Source organism: Fulmarus glacialis, unplaced genomic scaffold (assembly GCF_000690835.1).
Source record: "Fulmarus glacialis isolate BGI_N327 unplaced genomic scaffold, ASM69083v1 scaffold30929, whole genome shotgun sequence".
Classification (NCBI taxonomy): domain Eukaryota; kingdom Metazoa; phylum Chordata; class Aves; order Procellariiformes; family Procellariidae; genus Fulmarus; species Fulmarus glacialis.
The window spans coordinates 826-21,113 of record NW_009231889.1 but is presented as its reverse complement, the minus strand read 5'-3'; the positions used below and the strand labels follow the sequence as shown (position 1 = coordinate 21,113).

General features: G+C 43.9%; 1 protein-coding gene across 1 annotated transcript; it reads left to right on the top strand.

Annotated features, from left to right (window-relative positions):
- Positions 1-25: 25 nt before the first annotated feature.
- SUGP1 (SURP and G patch domain containing 1) lies at positions 26-18,046 on the top strand. The gene is made up of 13 exons (XM_009584729.1): positions 26-192; positions 867-970; positions 1,595-1,822; positions 3,604-3,727; positions 4,325-4,428; positions 6,233-6,356; positions 8,166-8,692; positions 13,497-13,603; positions 14,261-14,438; positions 14,693-14,799; positions 15,637-15,782; positions 17,278-17,407; positions 17,948-18,046. The coding sequence occupies exons 3-13, from the start codon at positions 1,660-1,662 to the stop codon at positions 17,972-17,974; spliced, it is 1,737 nt and encodes a 578-aa protein (XP_009583024.1). The 5' UTR covers positions 26-192; positions 867-970; positions 1,595-1,659; the 3' UTR covers positions 17,975-18,046.
- Positions 18,047-20,288: the final 2,242 nt, after the last annotated feature.

Genomic DNA, 20,288 nt, shown 5'->3' with positions numbered 1-20,288 from the left:
CCCCCCCCCTTTTCCCATAGGGAAAGCGAGCCGGTGGTTTGGGGTCGCGCAGTCTAAATCCGCCAAGACGAACGTGAATATTCTTCACCAAGAGGAGTTGATAGCGCAGAAAAAGAGAGAAATTGAGGCCAGATTGGAGCAGCAAGCGAGACAGAATTACCTGAGCATACAACAGCTACCTCTGTTTGGAGAGTACGTGTGAATTACGGTGCTTTTAGATGGGAGCTTTGCTGTCAGAAAACGGGCATGTTTGTCAAGTGAAACTGAAGAGACAAGCTTTACTAAGCTCTTGCACTTGGAGGCAAACACTGAGAAAGTTGAAATTGATAATTGAGTAATTAAAGGTTGGAATAGGATACTTGCACTTTAATTGACCTAGTCAGATTTTTCAGATACTAGTGTGAATAGATATGTGCTAACAGCAATCATATATTTGTAAGAGTATTATTGCACTTTCCTTCTGCCTCCTATTTGTTACCTTTCTTATAATCGCGACTCGTAAGAGTTAGCACAGTTCTCCACTTAAATGCTTGCCCCGGGTTCTTGGAAGCAGGGTAGCATAACAGAGCAAGTAGAAATCCTGTTTCAGCGGAGTAGTAAACAAGCCAGGTGGAGAGCTTCAGTAAATGCTGTAAGCAGCAAGCTGCATGGTTCTTGTGCTTTTGAAAAGCTGGATGTGTTTTCAATGTTAGATGAGAGAGATTAGTAGTTATTAGCATTTGTCTTGTTGTCTGCTCAAAATAAATGCATGTGAAGGAGATTAGTAGTTATTAGCATTTGTCTTGTTTTCTGCTCAAAATAAATGCATGTGAAGAGGGCTGGGGAGAATGATGAGTACCATCACCTACTTTTCTTTTTCTATTCAGAGATGATGGTACTGACAACGAAGCCTGTGTTTCCAACAAGTTTGTTAATGATGGCAGTTTCCTCCAGCAGTTTCTCAAGCTGCAGAAGGAAAAGTCAAGTACTGGTAGGTCGACTTCTGAGCCACAGGAGGCCTTCCTTCTCCTGGTGATACCAGCTTTGTGTGAGCTGCCTCCATGTATGTTCACTTTAGAAACCCTGCTATGAGCTGTTACCGGTACGAGTAAGTTCTGAAGCAATAATGACCCCTTTAAATTTGGATTAAAATCTTTCTTCGAGAGCTGCAGAAGGAAAAGTCAAGTACTGGTAGGTCGACTTCTGAGCCACAGGAGGCCTTCCTTCTCCTGGTGATACCAGCTTTGTGTGAGCTGCCTCCATGTATGTTCACTTTAGAAACCCTGCTATGAGCTGTTACCGGTACGAGTAAGTTCTGAAGCAATAATGACCCCTTTAAATTTGGATTAAAATCTTTCTTCGAGATGCAATAGTTTGCCCTCTTTTTTATAGGTGCTGTAAAACAAGCATCCATCTCTCTTCTAGCTTGAATCTCCCTTTGTAAAAATTATCACAGCTTTAATTTCATTATGCAGCTTTTACCAGTCAGTGTCTTTAACTTACTCTGAAAATAATGGCCTATTGCAGCTGTACTACTGCCTGAGTTGTTATTTGTAACCTGAGATTAAAACAGTAAGGATGCGCAGGAATTATTTTCCCCTCATTCTTTTCTAAGAACCTCCCCCAAGTTCTACTAATAACTCGGCAAACACTTCTGCATCAAATGTTGGGAAGAAACCTATGCTGTTTGGGAAGCGCCCCGGTCAGGTCCTGAGCAGCATGCTGCACCAAGCGAAGAACTACTCCCATTCCAAACAGACCCCAGTCGTTAACCGCCTCAGTGTGTTTCAGTCACCAGATGAAGATGAGGAGGAAGATTATGAGCAGTGGTTGGAAATTAAAGGTAAATGACATCTTGTACTACATTGCTTGTTTTGGGGTGCAGGTCCACTTACCCTAGTGATAGGAGAATCTTCTCCCCAGTAGAGGGTTGGTTCTTTTTTCTTATGCTGTGAATTGATATTCTTAGCACAGTTCCTGTGTGCAGACTTCTGCATCATGAAATATAAATGACACCAGTTAATGCTGGTGGACCCCTCCAAAGCCAGCTTCAGCAGAAATGCTGTTAGATACTACTTATCCAGCCTGAACTCGGTATGGGAGATGGGTCACTCGCCATAGTTAGACCGGGTCTGTTTTGTGCCTAGAAGATTTATTTTCTCTGAGTTACCAAGGCAAGCGCTTGACCAGTCTATAAGTCTCTCTGAAAAATAATGTGTAGAGAAGAAATATGTTCTACTCTTAATGGAGCTTGATTGTTTGCTAATTGTAATAATTCTGCTTTTGTACCATTGAAATCTGTTATGGCTAGCGCCGAGTTAGCTAGAACATACATAGATAAAATGCTTGTATTTAAAATGGAATTTTTTAAATGATAGAAAATGAAAAGTCCTCAGTTTAGGTGTGGCTACGTAGGGGGAAAAATTGTATGTGTTAATAAATAAGATTACATGTAAAGCGTGGAACTATGACCAGGTAAAATCAAAGTTCCTGCCTCTTTTCAAATATTCATTAGAAAATCTCACCTCTAGGTCCTGACTGCTTTAAGTAGGATAGAAAACCAATGAATGAAGAATATTGCAGCACTTAAATAACCAAGTTTCTCTGGATAACCTAGGCTAGGAGGCCAGAAGGCAGATTTGCTTAGTAATCTGAATTTCATGCATGCGTATTAATCAAGTATAAAATTAGATTGGAGTTGCTAAATAAGTCACACTCAGCTTTGTGTCATAATTTATTTCATTATATATTTACAAAAACATGTCTAGCTATTTCTGGTGGGATTTATAAAAGCATCAGCTTAGCAAGTCTGAACTTAAGCGTGAAATGCACTGCAGGAGTGTGAGAAATGGCCACTGGCTGCAGAGAGCAAAGACGGAGTATGGACCCTTAATTTAAAGATTGTGGATTCGAATCTAGATCAGTGTGGACAGCTCTGCTCCTCTGTGCTCTTTGTTCGGCACCCTACCCAAAATATTGTTGTCTAGACAAATGCCTGTGTTTAGTTCCCATTGAATGTGTCCTGCATCAGCTCTGTAATCACTGTCAGTGTTAGTGGGTTCCTTTCTTGGCAGAGAAGCCAAAATACAGTTTCTTGGAGACTGAGCTCTCCTCTTATCTCTGGTGGGATTCCCTCCAAGTGAGGGTTGAGACATGGGCATATGCCAGTAGGAAGAACTATGTGCTCTGGCTGCACAATCTGTCTCTGCTATCTTTGTACAGAGCGATGTCTTGGGAACTGGAATCTGTAATCTTTAGCAAGTAATGTGGTTGTTAAAACCAAATTCCTGTTCCTCCCTATTGTGTTTTTTATGGAGTAGAATTGTCAGAAGCAAATTATATTGCAATTGAAGTTGCACCCTAAACTCTGGTGATCCAAATCCTAGGCTTTTCCTTGTAGGAAAAATCTAGACAAAATACTAACTTCCTACTAGGGAAGTGCAGATGTTGACAGTAACCTAGGGATTGTAATTTGTTCAGCTGTATAAGACTGGATCCCCCATTTCATCCTTTTTCTTCCCATTCCCGTTCTACTTTTGTCTGCCGCCGTGGTTCTTAGAAGTAATGTACCTGTTGCCTGTTTGGTGTGTGAGTTGAACCCCAGTACTGACAGCCTGCTTAAAGTTTTACCCCCAGAGGATGCGGAGACCCGACAAGTGGTGGAAAAGCTGGCTAGGTTCGTGGCTGAAGGGGGACCAGAATTAGAGAAGGTCGCTATGGAAGACTACAAGGATAACCCAGCTTTTTCGTAAGTGTGGTGATAACTCTTGTCTTCCAAAGCAGAACGCTGTCTCTTTGTAGGAGAAAAACATCAGCCTTGTGTATATAATTCTTGTGGATGTGTTTGGCGTAATTATTGTTTGGTGGATTTGAGCTTTGTTGCGAGTAATTGTTTTATAGCTGGGGAAACTGAAGCAGAAAGTGATACTGTGATGGTGCTGAGGAGGCAGATCAGCTAGAATTAGGGATACAGCCTGGGAAGTCTGGCTGCTTGTACAACATATAGCATATGGGGATACTGGACTCGATCTCGGGACTGGTTCTCTCTCCTCCGCCATTGATACGCTGTGTGGCTGTGGACGGAGGATTCCCTCCTATATCAGAGGACGCTGTTATTTATTTCCCTTCAAGTGACACAAAAAATTTCGATGCAAGTCCTTAGATTAAAGCTATGTGTATTTATACGTGCTGAAGACTTTGTAATCCACATTTTAAGTGCATTCTGAGTAATTTATTATTTTGTGTTTTTTTGTTTTGAGCTATTTATATCCCAAAGTATCAATGTTTGTGTATAGTTGTTGCTGATGCATATTTTTTGTCCTTTTTTCCTCCATCTCCATCTTAGGTTTTTGCATGATAAGAACAGCAGAGAATTCCTTTACTACAGAAAGAAAGTGGCAGAGATAAGAAAAGAGAATCAAAGTTCTCAGGCATCCTCTTCTCGGAAAGGTAATTAAGACTGGGATCTGGAAAATATGAATTGCATAAATTAAATTTGACTTCTTTGCTCTCTCTAACTGCCTGTTAGGTCTGTTCTGGAAACAGTTGGAGTGGATATTTGGCTGTCAATCTGCTGCCTATAAATAAAATTTCAAAATGGAAGGAGATGGTGATGAAACATCACTATGATGGCATCAAACTCATGTGCCAAAATGGTTGTTTCCCAAGCCCACAGCATGCTCTATGTAAAGGGCTCTTGAAAGATTCGAGTTTCCTTCTATTTCTCCAAAATCCTTAACAAAGTGGACTAAAACGATTCTTCATCGTGTGTGTTCTGGAAATTGTTTCAGCCCTGAAAATGCGTTTAGGAAAAGTGCTTTTTCTCAGATGTTCTCATTTGGTTTGTTATCAATAAAAGTGGTTGCTTTGTTGAACATGATCCCCATTTCTGCTGCCATTTCCCTAACTGAAGCTTTTATTTTCTGCTTGGGACATAAATTCTTGCAAGTAAGGGACTGTGTTTTTCAGGTGGGAAAGCAGCAGAAGTGGGTGGTCTGCCAACAGGTGGTGTGAGCAGTGGATTATTTTCTGCTTGGGACATAAATTCTTGCAAGTAAGGGACTGTGTTTTTCAGGTGGGAAAGCAGCAGAAGTGGGTGATCTGCCAACAGACAGGTGGTGTTAGCAGTGGAATCTGGTTAACTGTGTTAAAAGACAGAAATTATTTAGTGGGTGAAGTATGGTCTGTGGGCGAGGCATTTATCGCTTCTGGTCCAGCCTCTGTTTCAGGCCTGCGTATAGCCCTGGCAAATCACTCAGCCTCTCTGTGTCAGCTTCCTTTGCTGTGGAAAGGAGTCTTAATGCAATTTAGCTGTCATGCTGATGAATTAACAGCTCAAACAAGTCATGTTTTAATAGACTGTAGGCTGAAAGAGCTTGTTACCAATATCAACTAACTGATTCAGCAGTTTGGAAGCTAAGCAGTATTATCCATACTTTACAGGTGTGGAATGTTGAAGCAAGGAAAGGTTATGACTTGTCCATGGCTTATAATCATGTCTTCTGCCTCCTGGTCCTGTGCCAGCACACTGGAGTACTGGCACTGGTACTGTGCAGGTAGCAAATGTCATATAAGGCTGTCGTGGCTAAATAATGTATTTGCCTGGCTCCTTATAAACATCAAATATGCTTGAAATACTAATGACCAGAGCCTTCTCTGTGCCTTTGGACTAAGGCTGCAGTAGCCACCTCTTCCAGGTGAGGATTGGGACTGTTCCATGGAGAATTTCCTCTGTCCTACAACCCTCCCCTAAAATGGCCAGCAGATGTGTAGTGACAGTAGGTACAAGTGGGATTACGGTGCAGTATTAGTTTGCCACTTTTTCTAAGGCCTTCCCATTGCTCCTGGGGACGTCAGTGGCAAAATCTTTAACTAGAGATAATTGCGAGTGCTGAGGTGTAACCCTATGGAAAAGTGCCTGACATGAGGAGGAAACAGACTTCCTCTGCAGTAGAGAGAAACAAGTGTCCATCTTTGAAGACAAAAGCTGGTTTTTCTGTTAATCTGCTCTCATCTAGCTCCTGGCACAGAGGAAGCTGATGTGTGAATGGGCACTCCTCTGGTTACAAAGTTGTTGTACAACCTTATGCCATATCATGTTTTTGTGATATAAACTCTATGACTGTTTATGTGTAATATTTCTAAAAATTAAACTCGACCTTTTGCCCTTATTCTGCTCTTGGGGTTCTTAGAACAGATAGGCTTTGACTGTTGCTTGTGTGAGTTGGGCCCAGTACTGACAGCCTGCTTAAAGTTTCACCCCCAGACGACGAAGAGACAAAGAACTCTGCTGAGAAACTGGCCAGGTTCATAGCAGACGGGGGTCCCGAGGTGGAAGCTATTGCCTTGCAGAACAACCGAGAGAACCATGCTTTCAGGTAAGGGAAGAAACCTGCTGCTGAGTGTAATGGCGGGGGGGGGACTTGGATGGGTCTTTTTTTTCTTTTTTAAGGGGAAACAATAGACAAGCTTGTGAGAAGTCTGAAGTTACAATGACAGTGCACTTGTATAGCACGGATGCTTTTACATTCTCAAGCTTCACAGTTTAAAGCAAGGCACAGAGAGAGAGAAATCGATTTGCTTTCCCCAAAATTAATTTACGATTTCCACCCTCCTCACCTGCTTTCTGTTGCAATGTACTAGTATAATTCTAACCTTTATACTTTTCCCTATAGCTGTGTTTTGGTGTGGGCCCCCATCCACCACTCATACCGCTGCTGTCCAATTAATTTCCTGGGTTGCTCTTTACGCAGCATCTTCACTAACGTACAGGTAGCATTCCTTCACCATTAGGTCCTCCTTTGGAATATCTTTTTCAGCCTTTCAGATGTGAATTGTTCTCTTTAGTGCTCACTGACAGCTTTTTAATGCCTCCCTTTGGTCTCATCCATGTTTCATTTTTCTGCTCTTACAAACAATTTGGTGTGTTCTTTGGAAGTGAAGAGGGGCTCATCAAGCCTTATTTTGTTGCTGATATTTTGGCATTTTATTGGCTGCCTTCTGGCCCTCTGGGGTACTCCCCTTGTGTTGTGAATTACATTAGACAGATGTGCTAATACCTGAGTTGTTTCAGTATTTACTTTAAACCACTGCTGTGATCACACCTGAGCACGGTCAAGTTAAACACCATCTTCTTTGTTAGGATTTCATCAGGTTTGCCGTAGGGAGGGCCCCATCCTGCCCTCTGCTTGATCCTGAAGCAATCCTTAGTATTGTTATTCAAATGGAGGGATGCAAGACCACATTTAGTGAATTTTAAAATACGTCAGAGAGCTGTTTGTGTTTGCCTGTGCATGTTGTGCAGTGGTAGATGGGAAAGGCCTGTCATCTCTTATGTTTTCTTGTGGGAGCAGGCACTACCCCAAGGAGAGGTTATATCAGGTGTTAAACTGGTCCTCTAAAAAGAGAAGATTGTAGAGGAGTTAGGAATAGACAAGTTTTCTGTGTGAAGTATTTAAATTGGAGGGAGCCCCAAAAGGTAATGTGTCTGTAACAAACATTACTATGTTGATTTTTTGTGCGTAGCTGCTAGATGGAGGATTGTTCATGTTCTTCCCACAGAGACTAAGGAGTTTTATTTTACCCAAAAGGTCAGAGATGCCTATTTCTGGAAGGGGTAGCAAATAAAGCAATGTTTTTTGAGTATGAGGGAACAGAAGGAGGACTCATGGTGTAATTAAGCAGACTGATAATGCCAACGCTTCTGGCTTGAATAGAGACTTGGGAGCAGTTTCTTTAGGCAGTGGTTTGGCATTCCCATTGGTAAGACCTGAATGTTTGTTTTCTTCTGTGGACTGAAACCCGATATGTTGCGGAGCCCTTGCAGTTTTTCCAAACATGTTCTGGAAGGCAGGTGAATTCTGGGAGAGGACCTTGCATTTCCACAAATGTAACATGATCCTTTTTAGTACTGTGTGTTTATCTGGCACCAAAAATAGCTGTAGTTTACTCATGAATGGGAAATACGCTTCCTGATCCCAAAGGCTTGCAGCCTACCTTGCAAGAGCACGCGGAGCCCTGCATTGCATGCACATACACACAGGATGGTGCTGGAGAGCAAGGAAGTGTGTGGGAAGGCTAGGTGTGCAAAAGCATTGCAGGAAAGAAAAGCCCTGACCAAACTGTGCTATATCCAGCCCCTCCATATGACTCTTACATCTAAACTTTCTTTTTTTTTTTCTTTATAGGTTTTTATATGAGCCAAACAGCAAAGGCTACAAGTATTACCGGCAGAAACTGGAGGAGTTCCGTAAGGCCAAAACCAGCACTGTGTGTGCCCCCTCGCCTGTAGAGTCCAGTCTGAAAAGGAAGACCAGTCCCGAGGCATCACCGTCACCTTTGTGCTTACCGTCTTTGCCTTTGCCCTTGCCCTCACCTTTGCCTTTGCCCCTGCCCTTGCCCATTCCCTCACCTTTGCCCTTGCCCGTTCCCTCGCCTTTGCCCTTGCCCTTGCCTATTCCCTCACCTTTGCCCTTGCCCGTTCCCTCGCCTTTGCCCTTGCCCGTGCCCTCACCCTTGCCTTCACCTTCACCATCATCCTCTACAACTCCACCTGATCAGACAGCTACAACTACTGCTGCAACCACAACTACAGCTACTGCTACAGGCACTACTAAAAAGAAGCGGAAGAGCAGGTGGGGGCCGGAGGAGGACAAGGTTGAATTGCCCCTCCCACAGCTTGTCCAACAGTTGGATTCTCCCTCCCCTCTTTCAGGTTAGTGGGTCTGTATATTCTATTAATAACTGTTTTTCCTGGGGAGTGCATTCAGCCTTAGCACAGCTGGCTTTGTAAACAGAAAACCCAGCGAGTCTTATCTTTTCTTGTAATCTCCTTGGTTGCCAGCCCCCTATCTTTCAGCTATGTCTAGCAGCTAACTCTCCCCTGTGTGGAAACCCAGATAAACCACTTTATCTCGCTGACACCAGGGATTGGATCTTATCGTTCTCCAGCTATCTCTAAAACCCTGCTGTGCTATAGCTCATTACAGCCTCAGCCTCTACAGTATTTAGGGCTATTTCACTTCAGGAAGAGAGTCTGTCAGAAAACAAATATCAAAGGCTGAACTGTGCTTATTCCCCATGGTAGGATAAAATCCCTGAGCAGCACTTCCATCTCACTCTAACTGATCAGAAGGCTAAATGGGAATAGCTGTTCCGCAAGTGCTGGTGGACGCAAGTATAACTTCCAGTTCCAATTTATACCCATTTCAGTTCATTTGATTACAGACGGGGTTCACAGTCCTCATCCAGCTTTGAGGCTCATGCTCTTGGTACTTCACCTGCCAGGTTCACCCAGGAGGTGCAGCTCTCTTTGACTGTTGGAAGATAATTCTTCCAGTCGAGGCACTTCTAGTGAGCTCTCAGAGGTGGAACTCTGGTGGCCCATCTGTGCATGTGCAGATAGGTAATTAGGCAGGCAGTTAGAGATGCATACAAAAATTGAGTCACTCAAGGACAACAGGTGAATGCAGACATTCAAGATGGCATCTTTGAATCCTTTGCCCAGTTAGTGTGGTTTGGGGAAAGGATGTGAAAAGGAGAAAGAAAAGACACAAGGTAAGGCAGTCGGTGTTGGCAAACTGAGAGAATTCATAGTATGAGGCTAAAGTCACAGGAAAAGTAATAAGTACCTGTCTCAATAAGGACCTTTTTCAAAAAGCAATAGCAGAACAGATGAAGTGGGACAAGTAATACAAGCTATAATTTTCTGAGTTGCAGGATGAGGCCACAGATAATTCTCAGCACATGGTCATCCTGTACAATTCATTGCTCCAGAAAGTCAGCGGGTCTTCTGCTTTGGCTGGGTTTTAGAGGAGATAATTGGTCAGCCATTAATAGCTTTGATTGTTAGGCTTGAGTAAGATGTAGGGTTGGCTGTATATGCTGTGGTGTCGTTGATTCTGCAGAGGTCAGGAAGGAAGGACTCTTATCTCGTAATCTAGCACTTCAAATGTAGGTGAAGAGAAGTTCCTATGTAATTTTGTCTTCTGATCACAGCCCTATACAGAAGTCTTGGCTATACATCTCATATGTACAGGACAAGATACCAACCTGGATGGCTTATTCATTTGACCTTGAATTGCTGCTCATAGTAAGGCAGAAATCAGATGCAAATGTCTTTCCTGATTTTGTACCTCTAGAGTAATTTTTTTTTCTTGCAGACAGTAATGAAGCTTCGATGATGAAGCTGGGCAGGCGCTATCAAAACAAGCATCAGATTCCGTCTTTAATACCTCCTGCTGCAGTGGGGGGGCTGCAAGGGTATCCATGTGATCATTCCAGCATGCTTCCTGCTGAAACCTCCCCTGGCTCTTTTAGCCTCCCCTTAATTAGACAGGGACATGCTCGTTGTGTTCATACTTACTTTCTGCAGGGCTTTGTGTCAAATGGAAGAAAAGGACAGCAAACAATTTGCCAGGCATAACAAATCAACCGTTAATGCACTGTTAATGCTCTGTAGGGGGAAGGATTATTTTTTTTTTTATCAGTTCAGATGGACTAATCCCTTTTTAGAATTAACATCTTCAACTTGACAGGTGAAGAGAATTCCAAATTACATCCCTGGTTCTGTGGAAGGTTAGAGTCGCACAGTATGCCTTGGTACCTAAACATCCACGTCTTAGTCTTTTATCCTTAGCAATTGTTTTGGATTTAGTGGAGGACTGTTCTGATTCTTTTCCTGTCTACTCTTAGTAATAAATCAGTATCATGGAGACGAGAAAGTGTAGCCCTTTTGGACAGAAACAAGGCTCCTCTTAAATGTATTGATATCGAAACACTTAACTGCGTATATACTGCAGGGACTAACACATCTGAAAAGCTGAACAGAACAGAGATAGTGATTAGTGAACTCTGTGGACTAATGGGAAATTACAGGCTGTCATTAGAATTTTCTGAAACCTAATATTGGATTGGTTTGGGTCTGATTAGTTTTAATTGAGTAAGATCTTCAGACTATGAAGCAAAAAATCAGGCACTTCTGTATTGGGATTTCTCCTGCTGTCCTTAAAGGACATTCACTTCTCTTGTAACAAGCTCCTCTTCAGGCTTGTGGGAAAGGGATAAACCTTCAGGTAGTTTTCTGCCAATGCTGCAGATAGACTGCACCATAAACCCTATAGGCAAAGCTGATGTCATTCAAGGAAAAAAAATTTTTTTTTTGCTGAACATGAGACTGAGAAGCAACTCCTTATCTTTTGCTTAGTGTTTGCCTTGTGCTAGACCAGTGTAAGGAACTTCGAAATCTTGTCTCTTTTTATGCAAATACCTTGACTGATCTTATTTATGAATAGACTTTTCTATCTTCAGATGTGGACTTGGGGTGGAGCTTCGCTTTTTCTGTCAACTTTGCTTGTATTGTGATACTTTGAGCCAAGACTACAAAATTATCCTCCGGAGCTAAATTTCTGCAGTGACTCTTTCAGCATCTCTCAGCATAAAGTCTGCAAGGTACCAGAGCAGCCAGACAAACCAGATGTAGTTTTAGCACAAGAAGGAGCAGTGGCATATGCTTTCTGGGAAGTAAAAGAAGATGCTACAGCCTCACCTTTCTCCTTTAAGGTGGTTATATATGCTGGCAAGCCACCAGCTCGCGGGGCCTCTAGAGCCATGCCTGGCTCTTAGCCTGAGTGTTTATGCAATTCAGAACTAAGCCAAAGAGCTGCTGACCTCTGTGAAGGGCAGAGAGTCTTCCTCGGTGCATTCAGAGAAAGCTTTCCCATGCCCTGAAACAGGAGGTGAATCTTTGACTAGGGCTGATGCTGAAGTGCCCCGGTCTCACATAACATTTGGGGCCAGATTCTTCTTTACGTAGAATAGGCATAGTGTGCTCATTAAAACTGTTTCCGAATCTCAGTGCTCTCCGAGACAGAAATGGGGCTGTTTATCAGTAATAGATAGGTTTATTTTTCTATTTGTCCTTATTTCTTGGAAGCTGAAAGTACGTATCCTAGCACCAAGCCTAGTGTAACACGGCTTCTTGCTTTCCTTCCTCTTGGAAAACCTCTTGCAGTGTTTTACATAACTCTTCCTGCAGAGTTGACTCCTGGCGCTGGTGCGAATGTGCAGAGGCTGTAGCTGTGCAAGGGAGGGTGGATGAGCTGTTTAATGTTCTCCTTGGGAGGCTGGAGTTAAGGAAGCCACTTTCCAATTGTGGCGTGCTCAGCCAAAAGCATGTGGGAAAGGAGGGGAGATAAGAGTGCGCAGATCAATTGCCCTGAGCGCGAATAAGAGGAAGGGAGAAGACGACCCCTGGGGCCTAATTAGCATGCTGTGTAGTCATTTGGTGTCATGAACAATGATCCTATTATTATCGGGCTTCATAATTAATAGATAATGAATAATTAATGAAGCATCATTTAACTGTAGTCTGGACTTACATTCAAATGGAGGTTTTTGCAGTCATTAGGAAGAAATCTTTTTCCTTGTATTGAAAAATGCAACGCGCTTTCAAGTGTGGTTCTGTGTCTTCTTTTAATCCCTTAAATATTTAACTGTTGGGATCTTAGCTCTGAGGTGCTTGAGAGGGGAGCTGCCAGCCCTGCTAGATATATATGAACCAAGTTTGCAACGCCAATCTCCATTGTAAATCTCTTTTTAGCAGCCGCAGCAATGTATCTGTTACTTTCTTTCATGGTGCAGCAATTACAAATAGGCTTCCTTTTTTCCCCCCGCTCTCTCTTTCCTTTAACTTGCCCTTTGAACTCAGAGTGCCATATGATCATTTTAAGTCAGTAGGTGCCCTGCCCAGATAATGTTAATATCTAATTTCAGGGCTTATCTGATACAACAGCAAAAATCATTCCAAAGGAGGAGCTTCCAAAAAGGGATGCTGCAGAGAAAGGAGGATACATCAATGGGATTGTCAAGCAGAGCCTTAAAATGCCCTGTCTTTGAAAGCAGGGGCAACATCCCTGGCAATGCTCTTCTTGAGCTTGTAAACTAGAAACTAAAATCTCCTTGGGGAACGGCAACTTCCAAAAGCAGCATAATGCTCATGTCTTTATTCCAATGTGGTCATTTGCTTTTCATTTTGAATGAAGTTGCTGTTTACATACTAATCAGCGGACACTTATGTGCACAGATTGGACAATATGCTGACAGGCTCAGATCTTGTGACTCAATTCTGAATAATTAAGTATCACTCTTTGCAATGGCTGGGGTTCATGAGGAAGCCTTATGAGGGGAATTAATCTTAAGGAGGAATGATTTTTAAAGCATGGTGTAGCAGATCGCCATGAAGTGTGACCTCCAAGGACGTGAGACATATTTTGTGAATCTGCTAACGTGGTATGGGCAGAGCCTTGGACCAGGGTGAGGGAATACTCTGAGCTGGCTGGTAGCTTTCCTGCCTCTGTGGTTCCTAAGTCCTACCAGGCAGTTGTTCTTCAGTTCAGTGTCTCAATGCTGGAACCATGAAATGAGTGTAAAACTTCATGTGGGGATCTTGAAATATGGTTTCTCTGGTCTCAACAGCCGTCTCAGGTTTTTGAAAGTCTTTTAACATGTGCTTATTACAGTTCAGGACCTCAAGGGTCTTGGTTATGAAAAAGGGAAACCGGTTGGTTTGGTGGGTGTGACGGAGCTCTCTGAAGCCCAGAAGAAGCAGCTGAAGGAGCAGCAGGAGGTAATGGCCTGAAATCATTTCCAAATTCATACTGCGTTGCAGCATGGCTGGGTTAAACGGGAAAATGGAGGTGGAGACAGCAAAGAAACTTTCCCGGTGGCCCACAAATAAATCTCTAGGATTTGTGCTGAGTGCCTAAGAATCATGTGATGCTGCAATCAGCAGAAATATTAGAGGACTTTGGGGAATATGAATTAAGCCAGCCAATTGCTGTCCTACCACACTGAAACCCAAAATCTATAAGGTCTGTTGTGTCACATCTGCAGCTGGTTATGTATTGCTTCAACAGTGGGGAGAAGGTGAGTGGATACTTGCAAGCTTTGGGGGAATGACAGCGAAACTGGCTTTTGCCAGAATGTGAGGGTGATGTTTAAACTGTGTGGGGATGATCAGATGACAGCAGTCCTCGGTGTTAATATCAAGGTACTTCTGTTGGAGGAACCAGCACGTAATGCTCCTGTTTGATCTGAGAAGCGAGTGGATCAGATCAAGCAACAGTATTGCCTGTTGGGATTTGTAGTTGTCATAACCTGTATTCTGTACGGCAGCTGGGGTGGGTGCGGGCTCTGCCGCAGAACTCTGCGTGCCTCTGTGGCAGACTCTGCCGCCTGTGAACTGGTTGCCTTATTGAGTGCGCTGTTGCGTCTCTTCCCCTAGATGCAGCAGATGTATGATATGATCATGAAGCACAAGCGAGCCATGCAGGAGATGCAGATGATGTGGGAAAAGGCAATTCAGCAGCACCAGCATGGCTATGACAGCGATGAAGAGGTGGACAGCGAGCTGGGAACGTGGGAGCACCAGCTTCGACGCATGGAGATGGACAAGACGCGAGGTGCGTAGGGAGCTGCCATACAAACGCCTTGCTCTGCGGTTGTACAAAGGTCTCCAGAGGGAGATGTCTGAGATCACGTTGGCCTGGGAGTTGCAGGGTCACTTTTCACTGGTCTGTGCTGTGGCTTCCCTGCCCGTTGAGCAGAGATAATAACCGTCTGTTGCTCTGAGGCTTTATGCTTCACAAACCCTCTGAAATTCCAAGTCAAAGAACGCTGCGTTATTGCTGTTTTCTCTCCTCTGTGTCTTGGGCAGAGTGGGCTGAGCAGCTGACCCAGATGGGCAGAGGGAAACATTTCATCGGAGACTTTCTTCCACCTGACGAGCTGGAGAAATTCATGGAGACGTTCAAGGCATTGAAGGTGAAATAGCAGAGACTTCACAGGGCGGTGGCAATGCTTCAGACTTGTCTCGTAGCAGTGAGGGAAAGGTCTCAAGCTTGCTTAGCCCTTTTTCACAGCAGTTAGCTACCTTGCAGCCTTGAGGTGCTTCTGCTCTTAACACTGGGAGCTCTGTAACTTCTGGCGGAAATGGGGTTAGTTTTTTGCTCTTTGCAGAGAAATGGCTGTAGCAAATTAGAGGACAGACTATTGGGACAGTATCTGGGGGTTAGCTGAAATTATAGACAAGCCTGTCAGACTACCCACCATTTGTCTGCTGTTCCTGTTTTGGATAAGTGGTTGCTGATGCCAAGCAAGGAAAATTTGAATTTTTATCTAGACAATTGCAGTAAAGTGAAAATAAAAAACCTACAAAAAGCTTATGCAAAGCACTTCAATACCTGCCAATTCTTCCTAAACTGTAGAACTTCTTGATGCTGGCGCATCCCTCTTAATGTTTTTGAGTAACCAGCATGGGGTCTGACGTTCCCTGGAGATCCTGGCTTAAATAAGAGCTGCGTTTGAAGCTTGATCCAGTGAGCAACTTTAAATTCAGGAGCTAAATATTTCTCAGCTTAATCTTACAGTAGCATTCCCTGCTTCTTGCAGATTATGTTATAGGGCTGTGCAGTGCTTTATCATTTACCTATTTTCTTCTCTGTGGTGATGCAGAACTGGAATCCCAAGAAATCGTGCTAGTTATTAATTGTTTGCCAGAACCATCCTAACTTTGAGTAGCTGAAGCTGGTTTTCCCCTCCTCTGACCCACAGATAGGTGCATATCAAAAATAACCAACACTACCTTTTGTGTCTCTGCAGGAAGGACGCGAGCCAGATTATTCTGAATACAAAGAGTTCAAACTGACTGTGGAAAACATAGGTTATCAAATGCTAATGAAGATGGGCTGGAAGGAAGGCGAGGGACTTGGCTCGGATGGACAGGGGATTAAAAACCCAGTCAGCAAGTAAGCAGAGTTCTTCTACTATTGATTTAGTCCTTTCCTCTTGGGCTGATAATTGATGCTCCTACCCTAGCCTACTGGAAGCAGCTGCAATGAATATGACTGTAATTCATCACTTGTACAGAATATGGAATCCTCACAACAAAGGAGAAAAATCGTTTCTGATTTCTTTGGGGTTGCCTCCCCCAGGCCTGGGTTTGTTACTTTATCTCAGGCAGGAGGTATGATCTGAGCCAAGAGTTTCTCATCTCAACTTGCATAGTGCTTTCTTCTGAGAGGCGCCTTCTCCCCAGTTTCCCCATCTATAAAATGAAGATAATACTTGTCTGCACCTCACCTCTCCCAGGGCATGTGAGGATTAAGTCATGTCTTTAAAGTCATAAATTTATTTAAGTATTAAAGAACATGGCCTTTTGCATCTGAAGCGCCGTTGGTGCCTGCTAGCTAGTCCCTGGTGTACTGTGGGTGAAAGGTGATTACCAATTTTTGCTACTGCTAGACCTGTGTTTGAAAGATGTTTCAGTCCACATCAGAGAGCTTTGTGTGTGATCATGCAACTGTCTTGACATCACTCTTTTGCATTTCTGATTTGATCACACTTTGTATAATAAAGCTTTTTGAGAATTCTATCCAAAAATAGACGAGCATCTCTTTTTAGGTGGATCATCTGTTGGTAACATATGCTGAACTTCAGAACCAAATATTGGGGATAGGAAATATTCGGAATTGTTTTTTAGCATTAGATCCCTTTAGAAATAGCAGTTATTTGTTTACTGCACAATAGAAAGTATCTCTACAAAGCACATTCTGCTCCTCTTTCACAAGAAGATCTCTCTGGCAACATGCTTATTGGTTCAAAGAAGTCCTGTGATAAAAGATCGCTGTAATCAAAACAGCAAGGCTTGCAAACAACAGAAGGAAGGCAGTTTCTTTCCATCACAGGGTTGAACAAGGGTTATGATTTGCTTGGGCTCTACCATCTCTGATGTTCTTAGAATGGATAAGAAGGTGCTACTGCAGATGGAAAGGAATTGCTTCTGCTTTTGGACTGTTCTGGAGTGAAGGAATGGGAGGCAGGCCCGTTGTTCAGCAGTTCTTTGTACCTCCAGTCAGTGAGGTACAGATCAATGTATTTGGTTGCCAAAGGTTAGTCTGCCAGTCAGAGCCCCGTTCAGTAGGGAGGCATCCAAAGCATAGACGGTATTTCTGTTCCAGTTGTAAAAGGTTAAGCAAATATATGTTGACACTACTGCTTCCATCTAACAATAGCAAGCGTCATTGATTTGGAAGGGCAATGTAGAAACGTGGCAAATGCAATAAGCTGCTCAGTATTAGCTGTCTGTGTTGATGCAGCGCACTCTGTGTGATGATGCCCAGTGCTCCCTGATGCTTGTTCTCGGAGCTCTGACGACAAGAGGCAGCAGGTATTTCTGGTGAAGAGGAAGGTGATTTGTCACATCTGCTTACCTCGGAGGCTTTGTTCCCTCTCTCCAAACAGGGGAACTACTGCTGTGGATGGAGCTGGTTTTGGCATTGATCGTCCCGCCGAGCTGACCAAGGAGGATGACGAGTATGAGGCATTCCGTAAACGAATGATGCTCGCCTACCGCTTCCGACCAAATCCATTGGTAAGATGGTCCCGAAACCAGAGCAGACACAGTGACAAATCCGTTGAGGCTTCTGTGCGTATCTTGTAAGGGTGGGAGTGCTTCTAGGGCTTAGCCAAGAGAGCAAATGCTGTCAAAGTTTCTCTTTGATTCTGTTCTCATGTTGAATGAAATTATCGCTACCATCCATGGATGCGCGGTTTCCCTTGCTATGATTTTTTTTTTTTTTAATACAAAACCCCCTGTTTTTAATTTTATCTGGTCCATACAAAGTATAAACTCTGCGCACAAAGGAAGCGGATGGGTTATCTGTGAATCCATGGTTTATTTTGAGTAACTGTTTTCCTGCTTGCAAAAGGCTTGTAAGTTTGCATTTGCCTCTGTTATGTTCAGCATGCTGGCACACCTAGAAAGCTACATTTGTAATTTTTGATGGGAAACCTCATGTTTCACTGTCAGAAATGTCACATTGTAGTGGCTTTTTCAGATAATTAAGCTCAGGTGCTTGTTGTTCTGTGAAGACAGCAATTTTGATTAATTTTCTCTTTTTATTCCCCACAGAACAATCCACGACGACCTTACTACTGAGAATGTTTTTGGGACAATGTATTTTCAAAACAATTGTAATTTTACTGTGAAATGTTATGAAACTGCATTATCATTCTCTTATTTGCTAATATTGTAAAACTTATTGAAGTCACAATACCATCTCTCACCCAGAAGAAAGGCCTGCAAGCCCACTCACTGCACACTCGAGTGTCATGACAACCGTGTCGTAACAAGGCCTGGGTGGTATTCAGAGAGGAGAACAGAGCAGGTGAGAACGGAGATCTTCACACGGTGCCCTGCTGACAGTGGAAGGGTAGCACCAAAGATACCAATAGGAATAGTTCAGGGACTCCATTCCTGTTTAGCTCAGTGCCATGTTACAAGGAATGCATTTTTTGCCTAACGGCAGATCCTCTGTTGTTCAGTGCTGCTCTGGGGGTTTTTGTTCATTTTGTTTGTTTTTTTAATTGCAAATACAACAAGGGACTGTCTCCAACCCAGGTTTTGGGGCTGTTGTTCAGTCAGGCTATTGTTCCCTGAAGAACTGGGTTCTGATGCTGTCGTGAAGCCCAAAGTATAGTCTGACATTGCAAAACCAGTGCCTAGTTGTTTGACCTCTGCCCTGTGGAAGACAAGGTGTGGATCGGTGTGGAGCATGGCTGCAAGGGTTGAGGGGCGAGTTCATTCAGCTTCAGAGGTGACAGCCTCTTGGTTTCTTGAACACTAAGTTCACCCCCAGCTTCCTAGCAAAACAAGAGACTTGCTAACACTTTCTGTGCTTGGGGTGATGAAGAACCAAGCCTTCAAACACAGTTTGTCAAAGGCCATTTGGATTTTGTTGTCATAAGAAACCCTTCTACAAATACAAATTTTCTTCATTCAGTCTGTAAATAAAAAAACCTCATTTGTTCCTTAGTTTTAATCACTGAATTTTTGGAAAGAGGGGTCTTACTGTGGGTTTTCATAGGCTGAGAGACTGCTCTAGATCTCTTTCCTTCCAAGCATCTTAGAGATGGTTTCTTTTGCATTTGTTTTCCCTCAATCCAAATACTTGGCATGTGATTCTCTTTTGTTAACTTTTCTTAACGTAGAGTCAGGGACTTGGCTTTCAATAAAAACATTTGAAACAGTAAATTCGGTAGGGGTTCATTCTGAGAAAAATCAAAATGTGTGAGCACCTTGCAGAAGCACGGAGCTGGGCTTGTTCCCGGGGAGCGCGTGGTGTGCCAGCACCTTGCGTACGCTCGCTGCAGCTTGTACACGGGGATGTTGCACTTGGGATGGCTCATCAGTGTGGGCAGTAATCATGGAAGATTGGGAAATAAAGATAAGAAATCTGGCAGGTCTTCAGTAAGGCCAAGCTTCTGCTCAAATGATTAAGGTCACTGTGACAACGGCGCTTTCCTGGTGAGTCAGGACGCCCATCCCCGCGGTTTCTCCCTGCCGTGGCAGTGCTGCTGGGTCTTGGCTCCTGGCTGCCACAAGCCAGAGCTGCTGAGCTGGTTGTCCTGAATTACCAGAGACTGGGGCTGAAACTGGGCTGCCCGTTTCACTGCTGGGTTTTCTGTAGAAGTAGGGGCTTGCTGGGAAAGCGGAGGCATTTTCAGTCTCTTTTTATTCCAAGCGTATGTAGTACGGCATCCTTTTGGCGCTGACGGTGACGTGGTCGCAGGGTGAGTGGGCAGCCTGGCTGCTATTGCTGGTCGGGTCTTTAAAGCTAATCTGATACTACAGCGATCCCCGTGTACTTCGTTGATGTTGTGTTGGCAAAAGTTGTTTTAGTCCTTTATTTCAACACAGCGGCCTTGGTCTTCTTGAGCCCCTTCTCTTGATAACTGTTCATCAATAGGTGCTTTTCTCTTCATTTTCTTATGGCATTGTAAGTCACACACTATTCCATGTGCCCTGCCGCTGGGAGTAGCAGGCAGGGGTCAGTTCTGCAGAAACCCGGCGAGGCGCTTAGTGCAGTCGTCCTCCTCGCCGTCATTAGCTACAAAGCGGGGATTTAGTCTTCAGAAACCGAATCAAACAGGCGGCTGCTGCGGCACGCCCAGAAGGTCGCCAAAGTTGGACTCTTTTAGATCAAAGAGTAAATTCCCGGTGCCTGCTGTACAAACGCCGTGCCAGCTGCCTGGCCGGCATGAACACACGTGTGACCGAGCACCAGCGCCCGTGGTGAGCGCGGCACGGGGGGACACCGTGAAATCACCTGGCCGGGGAGAGGCAAAGGGGCTGGGGCTTGTTTGCCCCAAGCGGCTCTTGCAAGAGCTGGGAGGCTGAAGCAACGCTTGTAGAGGGTTCGGTGTTGGGGAAGAGCTGGAGGTTATTTCTTCAAGTCACCCCACGTTACCTG

What these genes read in the sequence shown, in the direction of transcription:
- SUGP1 (XM_009584729.1), top strand. Translation starts at nt 1,660, where the DNA reads ATGCTGTTTGGGAAGCGCCCCGGTCAGGTCCTGAGCAGCATGCTGCAC. An exon ending in GCAGTGGTTGGAAATTAAAG is followed by an intron (nt 1,823 to 3,603) that starts GTAAATGACATC and finishes GCCTGCTTAAAG; the next exon opens with TTTTACCCCCAGAGGATGCG. An exon ending in GCTTCCGACCAAATCCATTG is followed by an intron (nt 17,408 to 17,947) that starts GTAAGATGGTCC and finishes TATTCCCCACAG; the next exon opens with AACAATCCACGACGACCTTA.